Source organism: Hesperophylax consimilis, chromosome 11 (assembly GCF_061612785.1).
Source record: "Hesperophylax consimilis isolate HC1 chromosome 11, BYU_Hcon_1.0, whole genome shotgun sequence".
Lineage (NCBI taxonomy): Eukaryota > Metazoa > Arthropoda > Insecta > Trichoptera > Limnephilidae > Hesperophylax > Hesperophylax consimilis.
Genome location: NC_142846.1, coordinates 25,530,138 through 25,553,569, shown reverse-complemented (window position 1 = coordinate 25,553,569; position 23,432 = coordinate 25,530,138). Strand labels below are relative to the sequence as shown.

At 35.1% G+C, this 23,432-nt stretch overlaps 1 protein-coding gene across 1 annotated transcript in view; it reads left to right on the top strand.

The window, feature by feature from the left end:
• jef (major facilitator superfamily domain-containing protein 6 jef) overlaps window positions 1-23,432 on the top strand; it is a 38,149-nt gene that overhangs the window by 6,078 nt on the left and 8,639 nt on the right. The window contains exons 2-5 of the mRNA XM_089637112.1: window positions 548-811; window positions 2,986-3,222; window positions 9,796-10,261; window positions 12,357-12,512. Of these exons, the coding sequence (XP_089493238.1) occupies window positions 548-811; window positions 2,986-3,222; window positions 9,796-10,261; window positions 12,357-12,512 (1,123 nt within the window). The remainder of the gene's footprint in view (window positions 1-547; window positions 812-2,985; window positions 3,223-9,795; window positions 10,262-12,356; window positions 12,513-23,432) is intronic.

Here is a 23,432-nt window from a genome sequence, read left to right as displayed (position 1 = left end):
AGTTTTTAGGTAAAAAAAGTTGACTTGTTTGGATTGGAAAATAAATATTCTTATATGGAAAAATATTTTAGTATGAGAAAAAAAATAATTTAAAGAAAAATGGAATTTTTATGTAACGTGCATTTAAAGAGAAGAAAAATAATAATGTTTATGCATTAGCTCCACACCGGAGGACCCGATGAAAATAATTTCTACGTTATGGTGCTGTGTGGAGGATCTTTTAAGGAAACGGATGAGATGAGATTCTGGGATGTAAAAAGGTATGAAGACTGGATAAAAATCTAGGAGTCAGAGTGCCCACATGCATGCAACCCTCCCACTGCGGTGGAGGGCGTTGGGTCGAGAGGGTCCGGCTAAAGAGGGCAAAGGATCTTCCTCAACCTGCCTCCCTCCCTTAAACTTCACCCAATGGTCACTTAGGATATCCCTCCTAAGTGACCAAACAGAGCCAACTATTTGGAGTGACCTACGGCAGAGGAAGTAGTTATCCAATATCCGCCTCCCAAAATGAATTTCATCTCATCACAGCAAACTTTCTATTTTTCAGGTATCCTCAACCCAAAGAGGCCACACACAAGATCAGGGGTCGCTCCGACGTCATCGAGCTTCTGTTCGGCGCCGTGGACCAGGAGCTCCTAACTGTCAAGACATTCTATTTCTTCTTCTACTCCGCCTTCGGGTCGCTCTTCCCCCTGATGGGGGTTTACTTCAAGCAGATGGGGATGAACGCCGGCCAGTGCGGTCTTCTCATTGGGACAAGGCCCTTCGTGGAGTTCCTATCTGCGCCTTTTTGGGGTAGCTTGGCTGACAGGTATGAAATTAAAAACGTATTCAAAATGGTGTTTTCAATGGTTTCATGACAAAACAAAATATCGAAAAAGGGGAAGAAAAAGAAGTAGCATAATCCTAATATATTCTAAAGTATACACTTATTGTTATTGTGTTTAATTCAAAGAACTATATTTAATATATATTATTTTTAAGTAAATCAAGACAAATACTGTTATTTTTAAGTTCTACGCGTGTTAAAGTTTTTATTATTGTGACAGCTGTTTCGGCGTTAAAGCCAATACCAAACTGCGGTTATGCATTGAGATGACTTATTTATATGATTTTATTTACTCTTGTCCTATTTTTATTTGCTTGATGTTAGTTTTTCAATTTTAGTGCGTTTAACCCAGGCGTTTATTTTACTGTGATATTTTTATTACATAGTGTTCTTTGCCGATTATTAAAGTGAATATTAATTAATTATTGAAGACAATATTAGCGATTACTAAACGAATATCTGAAACAGAAAAATCAGAAAAGGATACGGTCACATCTAGGACCCTTGCCTTGCCGGGGCACCGCTCTACCACTGAGCTAATGGGACCCTATCCACTTCTATCTATCTTTATGTATGATCGCAAGATTCAACCCGAACTAAACGCAATCTAGATAATCTAATAATATGTTTCAAAACATTATATAATGTATTTTCTTTAATACAATAAAGTTTTTGGATTGCATAAGGAATTAAATAAAAAAAACATATCATTATTATTATTTCAAATGTGTCACAAAATTCGTGAAACACGTGCATATAGAATTTTTATTTTCAATATTGGTTATTTTTTCGAAGAGAGGTGATATTCGAAAACACCTCCTTTAAAAATAAATTTCTGCTTCGCAGTTTAAGATGGTACAGATATTTCAAATGAGTTACTCTTAAGAAACCTTAGTTTAAACATTCATTGTAATTCCCCAACCCTGGATAGGATATTCGTAAGGGATTAAAATGAGTCATTCTTTAGAAACCAGATTCTTTGACAAATATTAATTATAAATTACAAATTACGCTCATGTAAACAAAACTAACTCACACAATTAACATTGTTTTGAGTTAGATTCCAAATGTATTTTATGTTTGGACATTACAATGGAAACGGTATATACATACATTGGAAACATCAAACATACTGATTTCGGTTGTCTTTGTCTGTGAGTGATTGTAACTCTAGTTCCATTAACTCGAATTTGTAGGTACTAATTTAATTAATTGGTAGGTACTAAGCCAGGAAGGTACTAATTGAAGGGCATAAATTAGTACATTGTCAGTCTGCTGCATTTATCCTTGAGGTTTGGTTTGAGATTCAGGTCTTGCGGTGGGTGCATCTGCCCATCAACTGCGTGGCGAGGCCGGATCGGGAATGACTGGTTGAGGGAGACCCTTCGTCCTCTCGATCAGGACTCTCTCGAACCATCGCCTTATACCGCATTGGAGGGATGGATTAATAAGCCTGACCACTAAATTTCTACCCACCCGTCGAACCTTCCCTTCCCAGAACTTCCTCTCCTTCCTATTTGTGATATCCTTGATATTAATGTAAGAACTCACCCATAGGCAGCACTCGTAGTAGTCTATTAGGTTACCCGTAGACGGCATTAGCTGTCTAATATTAGAAACCAAGGGGATAATAAATAAGGGGGGAACATAAATGTCGGAGTCCATATTATTCCAACAAACTGGAGTCCAATGTAATTAGATAGTTCATGAAAAACTCCCAGTACACTTTCTTTAAAAATACCCTACTCACGGCATCCTCAAATATGACATAGGCCCTGAGGAAATAATTTTCATTGAGACGACATATATATTAATCTGGAAGAAGCAAGAAATATGTGCCAGGGTATCTAGCATGGTCGATCGACAAAGTTTTAATCAATATTCTCGATAACTTGTCATTATTCCCGGGCATGACTGCAGATCGCAAACGAACAAATAACAGTTCAAAACGACTAAGTGTTCTTAATTTCTAGTGATCTGTTGTTTGTACGTTAGCGATCTGCATTCGTGCTTGGGAACGATGACAAGTTATCGACATTATCGATAAATCCTTTATCGATTGATCATACTAAATAGCTACGACAGAGACTGAAATGTGAGATATTTTGTAAAATAAAAGTGCTAGTAAATACACAAAGAATTTGTTTTGTTCCCAGATGGCAAAAAGGAAAGTTGCTCCTTCTTGCATCCCTTTCAGCGTGGATAGTGTTCACTCTGCCCCTCGGCTTTATCCAGCCGCCGGCCACCAGCTGTTTGGCCGAAAGGAATTACACTTACTGGATCATGCACCCCTCGCCCGAGCCCGAGCAGCTCAGGAAGCGGTCCATCGTTGAGGAGCCGCATAACGTCAACCTGTTCCTGGTGTCCGAGGGGGACATCCCACAACCTTCTCCGTGAGTCCATTTCTTTTATAGTACTAGAAAATTCCGCGTGCTCCGGTGCTGGACACTCAATATAATTTTAACCCCTTACTTATAATTACAGTGTAAATATTACGCGGCGCGTAAGGTCGGAATAGTGACAAGCCTGACTTATTTAGCACATTGTTATCATAAATTATATAACTACTTGTAAATCGGGCTTAACTATACCAACGCAGAACCGACGCATAAGAAACTAATAATAAGTAATAAGGCCGGCATGAGTTTTGTCAATATTCATTTAAAATATTATGCATAAACGAGAAAAAAACATTGCATTAAAAGGATGCTACATCCATTACTGCCGGCAGACTACCATCAACTGACTGTTAAAAAAATATTTGTATACTAGCTGAGTTTTTTTGAAATATTGTGTACACAATAAACTTCCTCTTGTTTTGACGATCAAGTGGGCAAAATTTCATCAATCTTGGAATCAAACAGACTGATGAAAACCAAATGAATGGATTTGTAATACAAACATTGGTGTACGCCAAGCGGCAGCCCAGCCCCCTAAAATAATTTAATCAAATAGATAAATGTATTGCGAAAGAATACTCAAAATATGAACACCGTGTTCAGTACATTTACAGAGATTTTTAAATAATCGAGATACCAATATCAATGGACAGCTTATCTATTCAAGTTTGACAAGGTTATCTTTTAAGATTGACTAGGTTGACTACCTTGGTTGAGATTAGGGACTACATTATTTAACAAGCATATTTTTATTGTGACCTCTTCCATTGTAGAAGCTTCGCCAATAACTTTGAAACCTTTACCCTATTGCTAAACATACTTACATAAGTTTGAACTATATTATTAATATTTGCCAAAATAATGACTGTTTATGCATAGCTAATAAAAATGAAATGAAATATTTAGGTGTAATAATAGATAGTAACCTTAAGTGGAAAACTCACATAAACAATATCGTTAATAGATTAAGAAAACTCATTAACATATTTATTAGTATAAGAAATATACTTAACTTAAAAATTCTTAAAAATATTTACTACGCTCTAGCGCATTCAATAATACAGTATGGTATCGTTGCATGGGGGGAGCATAAAAATCATCACTTTTACTGCTGGAAATCACTCAAAGGCTGTTAATAAAAATTTTAATAAAAAAACCATCAGACTACCTCACAAACTTAAACCTCACAACTTTTCCAAGAATTTCAAGTCCCACCACTAAAAAATACATATACAAAAATACACTGCTTCAAATCCACAAAGATCTATATAAGAAGTAGGAAAAATACAGTGGGTCGCTTATGCACTCCATTATTGCACACCAGTTTTGCACAACACTATTACACGTACACTGGAGTGGTGTGGTTTAATCAACTAACGACAGAGATAAGGTTAGAACTGGACTATAATAAATTCAAAAATAAAATAAACTTCACTACCTTAAATAATTTAGCGAATTAGAATGACGATGACATCTCACTATATTACTTAATATATTATTATTAAAAAAAAAAACAAAAATCTCTTAACTTAAAAAAAAATAATATATAATATATATATATAAATTTATCAATAATGAACGGCTCGTCATTGAGACATCCAATAAATTATTTTATCTTCACCAACTAACAATTTTTTGTATCTACACTGATTTATAAGAAATGGTTCATTCAATCAAAAATTTAATAAGAATCATATAGCCTAGAATAAAAGTCTGCGAAGATGATCGTAACCCAAGTATCGATTATAAAGTGGCTTAAAATAACTCTCGCTCCGTAAATAAACCCAATGGTATAAATAGACAGCACAGTGATATGACAAAGCTGTGATTGATATTGAATTCACCCAAATCTCCACATTCATTCATGCAACTCCGGTTCAATAAACTCTACAACTTGGGTTTGCTTTGAATTTAAGTGTCGTGTTAAAAATTGTAACTGATTGTGGGAACAATTCACACTTTCAAAAAAGTAGGTAGTAAAATTATTTTATTTAAATTAACTTATAATAACTAGCTGTACCCCGCCACGCGTTGCTGTGGCTCAGTCTGTCCGTGCAGATATAGAAACAATAGTGGGTGTTGCTTTTAAGTCCAACAGATGGCGCTGTTTAAAAAAAAATGTTTTTTAACTGTCACGGGTGATATCTTTATAATAAATGTATACAAAAACACACGCGTATTCTAATTCAACGTTGTGTCAAATTTCAAAGCAATCAGTGAAGAACTTTGGGAGATATAAGATTTTGAACAAACGAACATTTACATTTTTATTTATATAATCTATATATACCTATTTGGAAGGTGTATTTTTTTATTAAATATTGTACAGAAGTCGTAATTTTTCATGTTTACTAACGGTTTTAAAGTAATTTATTTTTGGGGTATTATGCCGTGTTGCGCTGCCTCCTTTAGCCAACGTTTCGGTCAGCATTATAGTGTCCAGATGTGTATCACACATCTGCCCTGATTATGAACACTGTGATACTGAAAGAAGAATACAGCGCAACAAGGCCTAATACCCCAAAAATAAATCACTGATACTTTTGGTCGTGAAAATATCAAATCATATATTTGCAATTATGTGCATTCATTTTATCTGATCGACCCTTTGACAAATATTTGTGTTTATAAATAAGTGTAGCTTCAAAAATCCTACGAATATTGATTTCTCATGGGTATGCGCTAGTTATTTATAAAATCTATCCTCATTCTCAATATCTCACATGAGATGCTTTGCATCGTGTCAAACGTAATATTCAGTTCGCTTCCGCAATCACGGACTGTGTGACAATATTTTAGTATTCACAGCATGTAACCAGTCTACTAGTTCTAAAAATCTAAAATTCTTTTTAACCTAACCTAACCTACTTAATCCAGTTAATAAAGTTTTCGTTTCATCACTTTCCATGACTTTATATAATTTTTTAAAGATGTGATGAATTATCATTGTGATGATTTATCCGGTCACCTAATTTGCCATATAACTCATTTTGTCATTTAACTCTAAAAGTTTTCAGTATCTAATCCATATTTCCATTCATTCAACAAGTAAAGTTATATTGGTTTCATACGTAGCTACAATCATTATTTTTATTTAAGAATGTTAACAAATTTCGACTATCTACTGTAATACGAGCATGTTCCTAGTCATGGATAAAGAAAAAAAAAATATATATATATATATTTAAACATATTCTAAAAATGAAAACCACAATGATTTACATAACTTTCAAAACCTTCATGGTTTATGTTGATAATATCAATAGAGATGTGGCAGCCCCATACCCCATGTGATGCTGTACTGAGCAAATAATTTCCACGATTCTTTTAGAACGAGACCTTTCTGTAACAATTTTATCTGGAGATGACATAGCTTATATAATAAAACTATAAGCAATGTAAAAAGGGAGCTCTAGAGGTCCAGCAGTGGAAGATGAATTGGAAAACATGCGTGACTAATCTTTATTTGTTTACTATAATATATTTTATGAACTATTGTCGTCTTATGATTTTGGAGGATCAATGCTCCAATGCCCTAATAAAACATCCACTTCTGAATATAACCATAATCGATTCGACGACAATAGTTAATAAAAAAATAAATCTTTTTTAGGCTGGCCGCATACTTACGTTTTTCGTATTCGATTTCTGAATTCGTTTTCCGTATTCGGACAACCGAATGCACGGAATCAGTAGAAAATACATTAACTGCCGCACACGTTCGTTTTAGTTCCGAACGGAACAAATTCCTTACGCACGTTCCGAATGCGAGCCGGCGCGTTCGGAGAAACCGAATGGAAAAAACCTAATGACGTCATGTGGAACGCAGCTATTGCATACAGTTTGTTTGTGCTTACGCAAACGTACGGAATTTTCCATTCGTAATTCAGTGTTGCCAACGGATCTTGACCTAATATCGCCGTTTCTTATACATAAGGTAGCGTAAAGTAGCCGAATTTGCTGTTAGGTGGGACATGTTTAAAATTGATGTTTTTACGAATAAATAAAAATTTCGTGGGGGGGGGGGTGACTAGAGTATTTCAAAAAATAAAATTTGTCCCCTGAAAATAAAAAAAATTCATGGGGGGGGTGGCTAGAGAATTTCAAGAAAATATAAAATTTGTCTTTCGGGACATGTTTAAAATTGATGTTTTTGAAGTAGCTTAATTGGCGACCAGTCGCCAATTTTTTCGGCGCCGATTCTCGCTCTGAGTAGCCTTAATGGCAATATATCGCCCTTGTTGGCAACACTGGTTCTGACGTTTATACATTCCGAATGAATAAAAACGAACGTTTGCGCTAGTCTCACGGAATTCCGAACACGGAAAACGAATTCGGAAATCGAATACGGAAAACGTATGTATGCGGCCAGCCTTAAAGAATTCTTCACGTTATTGAAATAAGTTAAATATGTTCTGTTCCTGTTTCCTTTTTTTTATATATTAACTCCACACAGGAGGCCCTGAAGAAAATAATTTCCCTCAGGGCCTATGTCATCTTTGGGGATGCTGTGTGGAGGGTCTTTTTGTGGAGAGGAAGGAGTGAACATGGGTCTTGAAGAGTCCCATGTTGTAGGAGGGAGGAAACACAGAGGCCGGCAGTTCGTTCCACAGCCGAGCTGTTGAACTTAAGAACGAATCGTAGAAGGGACCCGTTCTCATGTGACAAATGTCAACCGTGTACAAATGTTGGGCGCGCGTTTGGTGTGTATCCCGACTACGCACCGGTGCCGAAGGGATCAATTACGCAATTTCCTCAGAGCATCTTCCATTGTAATACCGATAGAACAAGGACAGCATACCTACCTGACGCCTGTGCTCTAAAGATTGCAGTCCGTTTGTTAAGATTGGGGAATCTATCAAACGGACCGCCCGTTTTTGCACAGAGTCAATGGTTTTTTTCAGGTATTTAGGGGCTCCGGACCAGAGATGGCTGCCAAATTCGACAGTAGGGCGCACTTGCGATTTGTATAGGGTCAGCAGTTGTGTACTATTAAAGTATCTGCGGGCCCTGTACAGTACGCCCAGCTTCTGAGAGGCCAGCTTTACTCTGGCTTCGATGGAGCCCCCATACCTGAGCTGGTCACTTATAGTTACACCAAGCATATCAATGGAAGGCCTGTTCGGAAGATTGCTTCCGTTGAAGGAGACTAGATTATCCTGTTCCATGATAACTCAACACAGTGACAATTCAACACACTTTTAAAAAGTGATATAAAGTCATAAGAAACGATGAAAATTTTTTTTTAACCTAACTTAACGTACTTAACCCAGTTAATAAATTTTTTGTTTCATGAATTTCCATGACTTTATATATTTTTTTAAAGATATGATGAATTATCATTGTGGTGATTTATCCGGTCACCTAATTTGCCATATAACTCATTTTGTCATTTAATTCTAAAAGTTTTCAATATCTAATCCATATTTCCATTCTTTCAACAAGTAAAGTTATATTGGTTTTATACTAAGCTACAATTATTATTTTTATTTAATAATGTAAACAAATTTCGACTATCTACTGTAATACGAGCATGTTCCTAGTCATGGATAAAGAAAATAAATAAATTTTTTTTTTTAAAAAAGCATATATATATATATACTCGTATATTCTAAAAATGAAAACCACAATGATTAACATAACTTTCAAAACCTTCATGATTTATGCTGTTAATATCAATAGAGGTGTGACAGCACCATACCCCATGTGATGCTGTACTGAGCAAAAACTTATGTTCTGCCTTGTGGCAGTAGTTTTTTAGTAAAGCAACTTATAGCATTCATGAGGTTTGGACTACTTATCAAGTTATTATATCGGGTTCAAAAACATTTTATGTACCACCTAGCGTATTGTGATAAGCGAGCTCGATCACTTCCTCACTACACCGATAGACTAAATTTCTACAATGTACGCACCCTTGAACAGAGAAGACTAAATATTGATTTAAATTTTCTTTTCAAAATTGTTAATGCTCTAATAAACTGCCCTTTTTTACTCTATCAAATTATGTTCAACGTTCCTAGAATTGGTTCCCGACTTTTACATTATATTCCGTTTTATATTAAAAAAATATATAACTAAGCTGGGGTATGACTCACCTTTACCGAGAATGTGTCGTTATTTTAACGAGACATATAAAAGTCATTCCATTGATTTGTCAATGTCATCATTGGCCACCTTCAAATCAAACGTAAACAAGACTTAAAGCTACCTATCGTGTTGATCTAAAAATAATTACTGTTGCTGTTATGAAATGTATATGTAAGTGTATGTATGTGTGTATACATGTATGCATGTAGGTGCATACATGTACATTATTCTTTACTTACAGTGTTGTGTTCATCAATGTTGTGTTTGTCTGTAATTATATGAATCACTGTTGACAAACCTAAGAAAAAAAAAAAAAAAAAGTTATGCATAGTTTTATACGCTTTTACTACAAGTGATCCACTCCTCGGCGACAGACGGCACGCTTCCAGTTAGAACTGTTATGCGGCATCAGAAAACATTTAATTGTGTATTTTTTAAATGCAAGAATATTTTTTGCTAATTTATTTTATATTTCAGTACCGCACCCCGTGCTTCTCGCGCCTACCGCCCACGCGGCAGCCCCGGCCAGTCTCCTGTGGACGTGCGATACGCTTCCAACTACAACGAGGCCGAGCACAGCAACCTGGTGTCACCCCTCTTCTCCTCCATCGTCTACCGCACCCAGGACATCCAGAAGGCCTTCTTCCTCTTGCTGCTTCTTGTCATCATCGGGGAGTTCTTCAGCGCCCCGGCTATAACCCTGGCTGACTCCGCAGTCATCACTCTGCTGGGAGAAGACGCCGATCGCTACGGACATCAGAGGATGTTCGGGTCCCTTGGGTGGGGTCTGGCTATGTTCTTTGTTGGCATTGCTCTGGATAACTCTACTGCGTTCCCCGACCATCCGTGCAGCGGAGAAAAGCGGAAACAAGAGAGGAACTACACTATCTGTTTTGCGACATTCTCTGTGCTGATGGGGGCAGCTCTAATAACTGCAACTCAGGTAATTCACTGGTTAAGTTTATTAGTTCATTGTTAACATTCAGTTATAGCTTTGGTTTTTGAACCAACATAGAGCTAATCGTAGGATGATATCTTATCTTTCGATATCCTAACTAGCAGTATAATGTTTCTCACCATTATTATTCACAATCGAGAAATGAATTTCCAAATTTTTTTGATTATATGATCCAGGACCGAAAGTTAATTTTTTTTCGGTAACCAAATGATTAAATAAGGATATTTAGGAACGAAAGAAGAATGATCCAGCTGTGAGGATGTCACAAGAAACTTAGGCCTATCTTTTGGTGGATACCTTGCCTTCCGATTGCCCTTTGCACGCAATGCAAGTCGTCACTTGCAACTTGCTTATTGAACGGTAGAAGTTGTGCTATTACTGACACTATAACTTATCACGGTGACGAAAAGATCGGAAAGGTGGATAGTGGGAGAACGTAGGTATATGATTTGATTTGTATTAAATTAAATTGAAAAAAAAAATTAAATATTATTTCACAGTCGGTGACTTGTTAACAGCAGCAAAACAGAGAGTTTTTTTAATATTTGAAAGGTCCCCGTTAAACGTCGATTCTAGAAGCGTTTCAGCTTTCTATCAAATTGTAATAGGCTGACAGGCTTAACAACATGGTAGTTATCCTCTTCTGCTGAACATAATTTGTTTTAAAGCTGAAACGAACATAGAATCGGCATTTAACGGGAACCTTTCAAATGTAAAAAAAAAACTGCAATATCTGTTTTGCTCATGGACCTAAAATCCCTGGGCGGAGCAATTCGCCAACAAATTGAAGCCGCAGGGTGAGGGGAAGGTGTATGGAAATGCCAAAATCTACTTAATTTTTTTAATTAATTATCCAATTCCTGGTATCATCAAATACTAAAACAAAATCATACGCCCAAATAACTGCATTAACAACACAAACATCAAACAATAAGAGTTCATTATGGACCAATTTTCCAATAAATAAGTTCAAAAGTAGTCATACAATGGCTGCCAGGGAATTTCCCCTCACCATAGATTTAGCTTCAATGCCATTCATACAAAATCGCACGAACACTCTGTACAGAGTTTTTAGATCCACGGTTTTGCTTCACCCTGTATATATAAAATAAGAATAAATCTTCGGTGCACGAATAGTACCGGTAAATCATTTCAAAGGGACCTTTGCTGGTGTAGTGGTGTACTGAATGGCTAAAAGATAACAATTATTTATCTTTTACCGCTTGAAGTTTGGATGCAAATTCAAATAATCTTTATTGTACAAAGCTCATTTAAGGTACCTACATTTGTTTTCATACAGATAACCCAAACAACAACAAAAACGTTTAAATTGCCCACAGATGGTATACAAATATTTTTATTTCTTGCTAGAGCAATCCCGATGAGTTACAAAACTCATTGTAGGACAAGAGGAACTTATAATACATAGATGGAAGTTAATAGGTACAATTTTACATTGGTATTTTGATATCGTAATTAAAATTTTCACAAAACAGTACACAAATAGAAAAAGGGGGGTTAAGTAGAACAAATTAATGAGTGTAAATATATTGAGTCTAAATTTTAACGGTTTATTTCTATAAGTATGAATTTGAGCAATGCTAAGTGAACATAATTATTTTATATAATAATATGTTTATTCCACATTCCACACATCCACTAAAATTAAAGCACACTCAATAATTAAACAATGTTAAGAAAAAATTAAAACGTTACGTATTAGATTAACAGGGCAACAATTTTCTGCGGTATGCTGCAATACTTGAGTCTGGACTCTCGCGGGAGCCCATGATAAAGTTTTTTGGAGTTGTTTGTCGTCTCCCTTAAACCAGCAACCCAAGTTCTTATGATGGCTTATAATATATGGGCCTGTATTCTTATAAGCGTCGCTACGCCCCCAGTGTCTTAGAGCATTTGCGGAGGGAAATTGAACTGCTGGCGGGTATTCCAAACTTTACTATACTGTATTTATTATTTATCCAAAGTTAATTCAGAATAAATTAATGTTGGGTGTCAAATTGTAAATTTTACCTTGCATGTGCTCTCGATCAGTTTCTACAAATATGTTATTTTTTTTCAGATAAACTTCAAGTATGAGTACCCTTCGGAAGTGGAGGTGCAGGTCCGCTCCCCGCCCACGGACGAGGACCGCCTACAGAGCCAGCTTGCCGCACAACTGCAGCTGCCTGGGCTGGATTCATCAGCCAGTCAACCTGATGCCAAGCCATTGACACAGGTACACAATACTATAATAATAGTTCTGTTAGCAGTATACTACGCGTCAAAAAATGTATGTTTCTAATTTTCTTTCGATTAATAAATCTAAAGAAAAAATTTACTTTGACATGTACATTTCAAATAATGAGCTTTTTTACATTAGCTGAGTATAATGACAAAGGCCCAGAGGAAATCATTTTTCTTCAAAGTCTATGTCATTTTTGGGAATGCTGTGTGGATGGTTTTTTTAAGGAAAGGAAGTAGATGAAGATCTGAGAAGGAAACAGGTATGAGGGGTTGGTAGGAATCTGGTCTCAGTGTGTCCAGGAGTGACAGACTTGACAGTTTGAATCTATCCCTCCCACTGCGGCTCAAGGTGATGGGTCGAGAGAGTCCCGCTGGCGAGGTAAAAAGATCTCCCTCAACCTGTCTCTTTACATCCGGCCCGCCACACAGTAGGTAGGCAGATGCATCCGCCGTCAAGACTTAGACAATCCTCACCCCCATGAACCCGGGTACCCCGGCTAAGTCACTAACGTAGCGTACCACTTGGGGTGACCTATGGCAGAGGTGTTGGTTATCCAATAAATTGTTACCAGTGGGGCAGTACCCGCCTCCCAAATTGAAAACTATACGATTTGTACAAAGAAACGTTATTATGACAATTATTTTTCGGGCAGGTAGGTTCATCATACAATAAACAAATTGACAAGTTTTGGTTTTGATTCATTAAATAAGAGAAAAATTAGAAATGTACTTTTTTGTCTCGAGGTCTACTGTTCCTAGCTTATAAATCATCCCTTTTAAATCATCTCTCATAAAATAATACAAATCGCCTCGTTTATCATTATATCATGCTTTGACAGAACGTCGCGCTCGGTGGTGCTTTTAGTTACAATGACAACAGCCCCGAGCATAGGGAGCTTGGGTGAAAAATATTATCGCTTAAAAAATATGTGAAATGAAGAAGATAATACTAATAAATGTAAACGAAACATGAAATAGAACAAGACGCAGAAAAAAAAATCGAACCCAGAATCTCTTGTCTTACCGGGATAGTCGTCTTAAACGTCATTCAACAATATTCTATACCTGTGAATAGTTCATATTAACTTGCTCCGTAGTAAAGTATATTTTAAAAACTATAACGCTCAAATTAAAAGTTACTCGGAGTGTTACGTGTTCGTACTACAAAGTTCTAAAATAATTTTTTATAATATCCGAGTTATTTAAAGTTCCTTCCGAATTAAATCAGCAAAACTATAAACAATACAATTTGCTTTTACGCGGGTAGTACGAAAAAAACATTAATTCAAGATGCATTGCCGAGTGTGCTCAGAAACTCTACGTACTGACGAGTTAAAATTCACGTGTGCCGCATGCAAAGGCGCATTTCATTTGGCTTGCGGAGGTATTATTGAGAACACATATCGTCGACTTAATCAAGAACGGCGATCTCAACAAGTTTGCAAGCATTGCAATTCAGCCAAGCCCGGCGCTGCTAGCCCGTTGCAGACAATCAGTGATACTGAACCTTTGGAGCAGATTAAAAAAGTTACGGATATTAGTTCAGCGCTCGCCGCTCAGACACCGACAAATCTTAAAGATATTCAAGATCTAGTCATGAACAAGACGTCCAATCTGGAAAAAACACAAAATGATATTCTAGATCAGAATAACAAAATACTTGAAAGTATTCAATTTATGAGTTCTCAATATGAGGATTTCATGGCTAGAATCCGTGACATCGAACTAAAAAATGATGAACTTACTAAAAAGAACTCAACCCTGGAAGCTAGGATTTATGTCTTGGAAAAATGTGTGGACATGCAGGAAAGGGAACTCAAAGCGAACAACATAGAAATAAGAGGCATCCCAGAAATCAAAGGAGAAAATCTGCAAGACGTTTTTTTCAATATCTGCAAAACAACAAAGTCCTCCACTGATACAAAGGACATTGATGCCATTCATCGCGCAGCAAAAAAAAACAACAAGAGTCATCCGAGAGAAATCATTGTTAAATTCAAAACGAACATAGCAAGAGAAAACCTGTTAACAGACGTAAAAACTTTCAACAAAAACAAACAGAATCCAGAAGACAAATTGAACACCTCAAACATCGGTATAGCTGGTTCCTGCTCGCCGATCTTCATTTCAGAACAACTAACATTTCGCGGTAAACAGCTGTGGTACGAGACACGAACAGCGGCGAAGGAGAAACAATATCGCTTTTTTTGGATTAAACGGGGGCAAATTTATCTTCGTAAAAACGAGGAAACTAATGCCATTGTTATCTCAGACGAAAGCAAATTGGCTGCGCTTTGATAATTTTGAATTAATGGCTATTCTTTCGAGGTATGTCTTGACCCGTGCATTTATGTCTCGCTCTATATTTCTCCATATTTGTTTCATTTCCTACCCTTCTGGAATTCATTTGTTATGTATGTTATGCAGTTCCTGCTACCTTATTTTTATTATTATTATTGTTATGTCTTCTTGCTATCTCTTTCATAGTACTATATCTAATTACATTATTTATACTATATTATTATATATTACTCATATTTGTATAATTTACTACCGTTTTCTAATTCATTCGATATCAAGCAATTCTTGCTACCATTTTGTTTTTACTTCTTGCTATCTCATTAATAGTACTACATCTAACTACAACATTTGTACTATATTATTTATATTAAGCACATTTACCATTTTAACTACATTTGGAATCGCATTTAATTATATATTACTCGGGAACCAACTTCTATACAACACACAACCAACACATACTTATGATTCAATTAAATTATGATACCGGAAATGATTCCGGCATAGATCTTAACATGAATGTCATTGATGATATGAACGATCGAAATAACTATAAATGGTGTGCTTACGGCGTTAAAATTATACACCAAAATATAAGAAGCATTTCTAATATTGACGATTTTTTAATTTTTCTGGATCAATTCAATTACCAATTCGACGTTATTATTTTATCGGAATGCTGGCTTAGTAAAGATTACACCTCAAAAGTTATTCACAATTACTCTGAACACCACACAAAAATATATCTTAATAAGTCTAGCGGGATCGTTGTATACATCAGAGACGGACTTCAATCTCAAGTTGATGAAATTTTCTTATCACAAGCCAACTGCCTGAAAATTGTATTGAATAATAATCTATGTATTTTTGCAATATACAGATCACCCTCTTTTCAAAATATTGACACTTTTCTGAATTCACTCCAATCAATTATCAACAGCTCAAAAAATATAGAACGGCAAATAATTATAGGCGACCTCAACATCAATACAATTACCGAATACCACCGCCAATCCAACGATTACCTATGTTTGCTAACTGAAAATGGGTTCATTCAGACAATTATTAGCCCTACTCGTAAGCAGGGCATGAGTAAATCTTGTCTTGACCACATCAACGTCAAAAAAATTAACCATGTTGACTCATTTGTCATTCACTCTACAATCTCAGATCACTATACAACAGCACTCTGCCTTAAAAACAAACCTCCTAATCCTGCTAAAATTAAACATGTTGCAAGAATAAACTATAATGACTTAATTGAAGACTTGAGCTCAGAAAACTGGCAAAATGTTCTAGACCAAACTGATGCCGACTCATCGATGAATGAATTTATCACTAAATTACATTCATATATTTCAAAACATACAAGTAATAAACTCATACCACATAAACAAATAAAACTTACGCCATGGATCACCCCTGGCCTTATCAAATCGATTAACATTAGGAACCAACTTCATAAAAAGGCAAATAGGTGCCCTGAAAATATTTTAGTACAAGCTCATTACAAAAATTATAGGAACTTTAGCAAAAAACTAATAAAATCGGCCAAAGAAAATTATTATAAAAAAATAATTTACGAAAATAACTGTACTCCAAAACGTTTATGGGAAGCATTTCGCAATATAACTAAAACAAAATTAAATAAATCTTCCGATATTAAATCACTGAACATCAATAACGCGAACACCTCAGACCCAAAAACCATTGCGAATTTTGCCAATAATTATTTCACGTCAGTGGGAGTCACACTTGCGAAAAAAATTCTCAACAATCTTAATACAACAGAATCCGATCTCGCTAAGTTAAAAATCTCTAATTTCGGTGATAAATTAGACAACATCCAAACAACTTCAAACGAAGTCATAAATATAATTGACGAACTCAAGTCATCGAATGCTTGTGGTCCTGACAACGTTTCATCAATTCTGCTAAAAATTACTAAATCCTTCATAGCAACTCCAATCGCGTATATTTCCAATCTAAGCTTCAATTCAGGAAAATTTCCAAATCATTTAAAACACTCTATTGTTATACTGCTTCGCAAAAATGGAGATAAATCGCAGATACACAATTAGCGGCCAATTTCTTTGCTCAATTCAATCTCGAAAATTATTGAGAAAATTGTAAAGAATCGTCTAAGTCATTACCTTGAAAAAAACAATATCCTTTCCAATAGACAGTATGGCTTCAGACCAGGATTGAGCACTGAAAATGCCATTACAAACCTGACGAAAATCATCTCCAACAATATAGATAGAGGAAGAAAATGCATTGCGCTCTTCTTGGATCTAGCCAAAGCGTTCGATACTATCTCACACAAAATTCTCTTGAAAAAACTACAGCGCATCGGCATTCAGGGTCAGCTACTTAAGTGGTTAGGTAGTTATATAGAAAAAAAGGAGCCAAAGAGTGAATATTAACGATACTCTAAGCGATCTGGCTGATATAAACTTTGGTGTACCTCAAGGAAGCACTCTAGGACCACTTTTATTCAATATCTATATAAATGAATTATGTAACAGTTCATTTGCCGATCATATTATCACCTTTGCCGATGACACAGTATTATTATTTGAAGGCAAAAATTGGAATGAAGTTCATAGTAATGCAGAAATTGGTATTAACAAGGTAAAACAATGGCTAGATAATAATCTTCTCACTCTCAATACTGACAAAACTAAATTCATTTGCTTCAGTGCAACTCAAGCGGGACAACCAAGAGAAACTCAAAGAATTATTATACACCATTGCAATGACCCAAACACTTGCAATTGCAATACCTTAGAGTATGTGGATAGCATAAAATATCTAGGAATTATTGTAGACAAGAATCTGAGATGGAATGAACATATTTATTCAATCTCCACAAAGGTCAGAAAACTCACGCATCTTTTCATGGCGATTAGAAATATTCTATGCGCAAAAGATCTAAAACTAATGTACTATGCCATGTGCAACTCTTTACTTGAATATGCATCTTTAGGATGGGGAGGATGTACCAAATCAATTCTGGACCCCTTAGCCAAAGCACAGAAATCACTACTAAGGGTCATACTTAAAAAACCATTTAGATACCTCAGTAATGATTTATTCAAAGAGATAGGAGTTCTGGATGTGAGGCAACTATTTATAAGAAAAGTTATATTATACACACAAAAATATCGTCACCTCTTCCCCTCCGTAGAACATTATCACAACACCCGACATGCAGGGAGGAATCCAATAGTTCCACTTGCTACTATGACATCCCTTGCTCAAAGACAATATTCTTACCTAGGTCCAAAAATGTTCAACCTTATACCCGGTTCTTGGAAATTGAAAAGTGGAAGCGTCCTGCGTAAATTAGTCAATGATTGGATTCTAAACTTAGGGAGAGTCGAAAGTGAACGTATGCTGTATAACTGTTAAACAAAATCACCAAATCAACTGTTAAACAAAATCACCAAACTTCTGATGTTTTTCAACCTAAGATTTATGGTTATGCGCCCCTGAAGCCTGTCTGCTCATTAGGTACATCACTACTGTAAAGCGTATCACATTTGTACGTCGCACACTAACTCTGTGTGAAACTTGGTACCTACTACGGTAATGATTTATAATAAATACATAACACAATATGGCGTACGAAGTAATGCACCAATTTCACCAAAGTAGCACTAAATCAGGTACTATGTATTTATATTCATAGTTTATGTTTCATAGTTTATATTTCTATCTATATATATAGTTATTGTTTTTACATTTTAGCAGTAGTTCAAGAAATGAGCGCGATATATATTCGTATTGCCGTATGATATAATTTGTTCTGAATTCATGTTTTAATTCAGTGAAAACAATCATGCACATAATTAATTACACATTCTAGTTACAACGCTTACCTCATACTCTGTAAATTTTAATATTTTATGTTACCAGGTTAATTCGGTAAATCCGATTATAATATATGCTACCAGATTAATTTTTTCTATTTCTCACAAAACAATGTATGTGTACTTATATTTATTATATACATTTTCTTTATTACACAACTTAATTTCAGAGAAAAATGAAACTTTTTTTTGGTGTTTGTTATGTAATTATGTACATTTCAGTAATAATATGAACTAAACATGTCAATTTGTCTGTCCTAGAACGGGAAACTTTCCTAGTTGGACAGGCAAAGCATCCAATATGTAATATGTACTTTCTTTTGATAAATAAATAAATAAAAAAATTTTAAAAAAACCAGTCGTCCATTTATAACGTTATTTTTTTCGAAATCACATTTCAAATTCAGAATTAACAACATCATCTTGCAACTAGTTTTTCCCATATTTTTGGCAGCGACTTTTTTTTATATATTGATGGGTATAACCTTAAAAATAAGTTTGAAGAATAAGTTTATTCATATAGATCTAAGAACCGTGATACTGAATATATAAGTAACGCGTACTCCGCCAGGAGAATAAGTTTATTCATGTAAATCGACAAAATAAGTTTATTCAAGTAGATCTAAGAACCGTGATACTGAATGTATAAGTTTTAGAGCGTTTTGGCAGCTGAAAAATGCTTTTAAAATTATTTTAACTATATAAAAAAAAAACTGGTTTTTGAGATAGTAGGTGAACTTTCGCAATATATATTTTTGAAATTAACTGGAATACCTTATTGATTAAAATTAATCATACTCTCATATCAAAATTTTATCATAAAAATGTAATGCTAGTATTAGATGTTGTATTAGTATTTTCACTTGCAATTATTAATGAGTATTTGGCCTCTGGTATAGGTATTGAGAGGGTTGACTTGTTGTACGTTGTATTAATTGATTCCTTTTTTCCTTTAAATAATTTTCAATTTTTTCTGAATGTTTTTCTTCATTTAATATGATTTTATTTTGTAGCTCAATTATTTTCTCTTGTACTTGAAGTTTTTCCTTGCACCATATTTCCTCTAGCTGGTGTATATCTTGTTCTATGTTACTCCTTTGTTTTGCCTCTTTGACAGATGAGCATTTTCCTATTTCAATTTTAATTGAGTCAATTAATGATTGGACACTTCGGTTCATAATGAGTTATTTTTTTTGCGGGCTGTCTGGCGACTAAACGCAGCCAGCCTGCTTTATTTTGCAACAACAATATGTTAAACTGGGTATCACTGTGATTTGTGGTTACTGAGTTTATCGAAATTTCTGGACGTGCGAGCTGCACGGCGACAAAAACTAGACTAAGTAGGAAACACATTTTCGTGATCGTAGAAAATAAAATAAGTTAAATATATGTCGAGAAGAAAAAAATATTGTAAACGCAAACTGTAAAGCGCAATTTCCACCGCGAACGAAGCTAAGCCAGTACTAACTTAGTCACGATGCGAGCTAAGCTAAACTAAGTTAGTACTAGCTTAGCTTCAATCCCTCGCATTCCCATTTTCTACCAAAATTAACTATTTAAGTTTTTAAGTAAAAAAAAAAGTATTTTTGAAGATTATATGCATACATTTGTTATACCGAAACATTAATTATATGAAATTCCCTCGATAGAAAAATATTGCAAAGTAAACTTCGAAAATTATTAAAAACAACATTTGTTCTGTTATTTAGGGGGTATTTCACTATCTCTGATTATGTTCTGACTAAGCACTTATCCGCGGATTAGTCATTTTTTCGTTTTCACTATATCTGAATAACGCTAACGCTCGGGTTAAAGTTCGATTTGACTAATCAGTGCTCGAACCTCACGTTAGGCGCTATTCCTCGAATCAAAGATGGCGTCAAAACGTTCCGAGTTTGACAGCGGAGAAGTGAGTCGAATTTCGTTGAATGAATTTGAATGCTTGTATGATCCATCCTGAATAATTGATTGTGTTCAAAATAAGAAACAATGTATTAATTCGACACGAATCTATCTAAAATGACCTGATAATCAACATAACACAACCAAAAAAATGCACACTTTGCGGTGTGCGGACTGTGACGCATAACAGCCGTGGCAGTAGATGGAGTAACTGCAAACATTTTGCGATGTTGCCAGACTATTTCGAGTGTTATCTATCCGGAAGTTCGGAAACAATGGTGAAACGGTCGCCGTTGAATAACGAAGTTATTCTGATCTTTAAAGCCAGCCAACGGATAGCTAGTCAGATATTTAGCCCGACATAGTGAAATACCCCCTTAATATGTTAAAGGCATCAAAAACTTCACAGTGTATCTTTAAATGCAAATAAATCATTTTTTGACAGATTTTTGCCATTATTTTATTAAATATTTTCATAATTTTTGCTTAATTTTTATCGTTTTTTAATATAAGCACGCTCCAAACCATCTTTGAACGCTTACTACGGGGTCTTAAATGTAGCTTTAAGTAATTATTATTGTTGCGTTTGATATTTTGTGTTACTTTGATACAATATTATATTCCACGAAAACTTAATAACTCACATGATTCAAAGCTAAACAATAACAAGGTTTTAATGATAACATCTAGATTAATTTTTATTATCTCCTGGAGCGCTAGACGTTTAATATTAAAAAGCACATGATATTATTGTTATGTGAACTTTATCAAAATATTAAAATTTCTCAAAATATTGTTTTCTTGGTTTCATTATTATTTGTTTATTTATGAACCAATTCAAAGTTTTAATAATACAAAAACAGGTTGCTGTGTTCAAAGACTATGTTTAAATAATATTAATTACGCAGATGATATGGTTCTTCTAGCACCGTCACTTAGCGCATTAAAGAAACTACTCCAAATATGTGAAGATTTTGCAAAAAATCACAACCTTGTAAATAATACGTCTAAATCAATTGTTATAGTTTTCAAATGTAAAAACGAACTCATGCAAACACCCTCAGTATGGCTAAACAGAAGGAATATGAATGAAGTCGAATCGTTAAATACCTGTAACATTTTATCACAGACGACCTGAAACACGTCGAGAATATGGAAAGAAAAAGAAAAGAGATATTAGTTAGATCAGGTATGCTGTCAAGGATTTTTTGTTTTTGCAGTACAAACGTCAAGGGTACAACGCATTCTGTACTCGTCAGATCTGCGATGATCTATGAATTATGCTTATCGCCAACTATTCCGCCTACCGAGATACTGCAGCGCTACGAAAATGTTCCTGGAGGGACGAGTGCACTCTTTCAGAGCACTTTTCCACTTATGGCGCAAATTACGCCTCTCAAATAATACAGGGTTTTCCAATAAGAGGTGTTATTTTGAATAGCCCGCTATTTCGGTAGATGTTAATTTCGAAGCTGTTATTTTTTGACATTTGACAAGTAGAAACTACGCCATTAATAAAAAATGGAACGATACACGCTTCAACAACGCATAGAAATTATTAAAATCCACTTGAGTGAATCAAATGCAAATCATCTTGAGTGATGAGGCCCATTTCCACCTTGGTGGCTTCGTCAACAAGCAAAATTGTCGCATCTGGGGCTTGGAAAACCCAAGAGTTATTAATAAAAAGCCTCTCTATCCTCAAAGTGTGACTGTTTGGTGCGGTGACCTTAATTTTTCGAAAATGAGGCTGTAGCAACAGTTACGGTGAATGGATTGCGCTATCGAGAGATGATTAATGATTTTTTATGGCCGGAATTGAATGGTATTGATCTGGACAACGTTTAATTTTAACAAGACGGCATTATGTGTCACACAAGCAACGAAGCCATTGATCTTTTACGATTGAATATCAAAATTACACCTCTTATTGGAAAACCATGTACAATGGTCACTACCATTGTTGCCTGGATGGAGTCCCCCTTGATGACCCTCCGGAGACGAGAGACGGTCAAATATCCCCCATAAACGGCTGCTTGCATACATTTTTATGTTTAACATTTTTCGATTCATATCCGAATTTTTATTTTATTTTTCTTTGTTTATTTTATGTACCTGTCTATGCATTGTTATTTTGTCTAAATAATTTTATTTTTATTTGTCTGATTTTTGTTTTGTTATTTCCAAATTTGCACTACCCCTGCATTCATTCTGGAATAATCTGTTATTATTATTTAGACATACACGGTACATTATGATATAAGTAATAAGGTATAATTACATTGTACATGGTTAAAGTACCTATTACGCATGTCTATACAATATCTTAGTAATTTTACCTGGGATGAGAATAGTTCTAAATCTCAACTAATGAACATAATGGAATAATAATGATAAAAATGGATAGAGTGTGTGGACAGATAAAGATAAATGTTGTAATCAGGAATTATGTGCTTGCGAATTGTAATTGACTGTTAATAAAAGTTGAATGAAAAATTAAGTGTAGGTAGTTTTGGAGTCATTTAATGGACACGTTTATTGGAGACTCTATGTAGGTTAAAGACCAATTATTTAGTGCTTTGTAATTATTCAAAAAGATAGCTGCGGGAAAATATGTGAAAAATTAGTTGTAAAATAATATTGTTACTTTGGAATGTGAGATCAACAAAAAATACGCATAATAATTAGGTCGCAATGGCCAAGTGGTTAGAGGCGTTGTCCCGGTAAGACAAAGATCCTGGGTTCGATTCCCAGTTGAGGCCGTTAACTTTTTAATTTTTTTGTGTCTTGTGTCTCTGTTTCGTGTTTCGTTTAGATTTATCAGTTTTTTTATT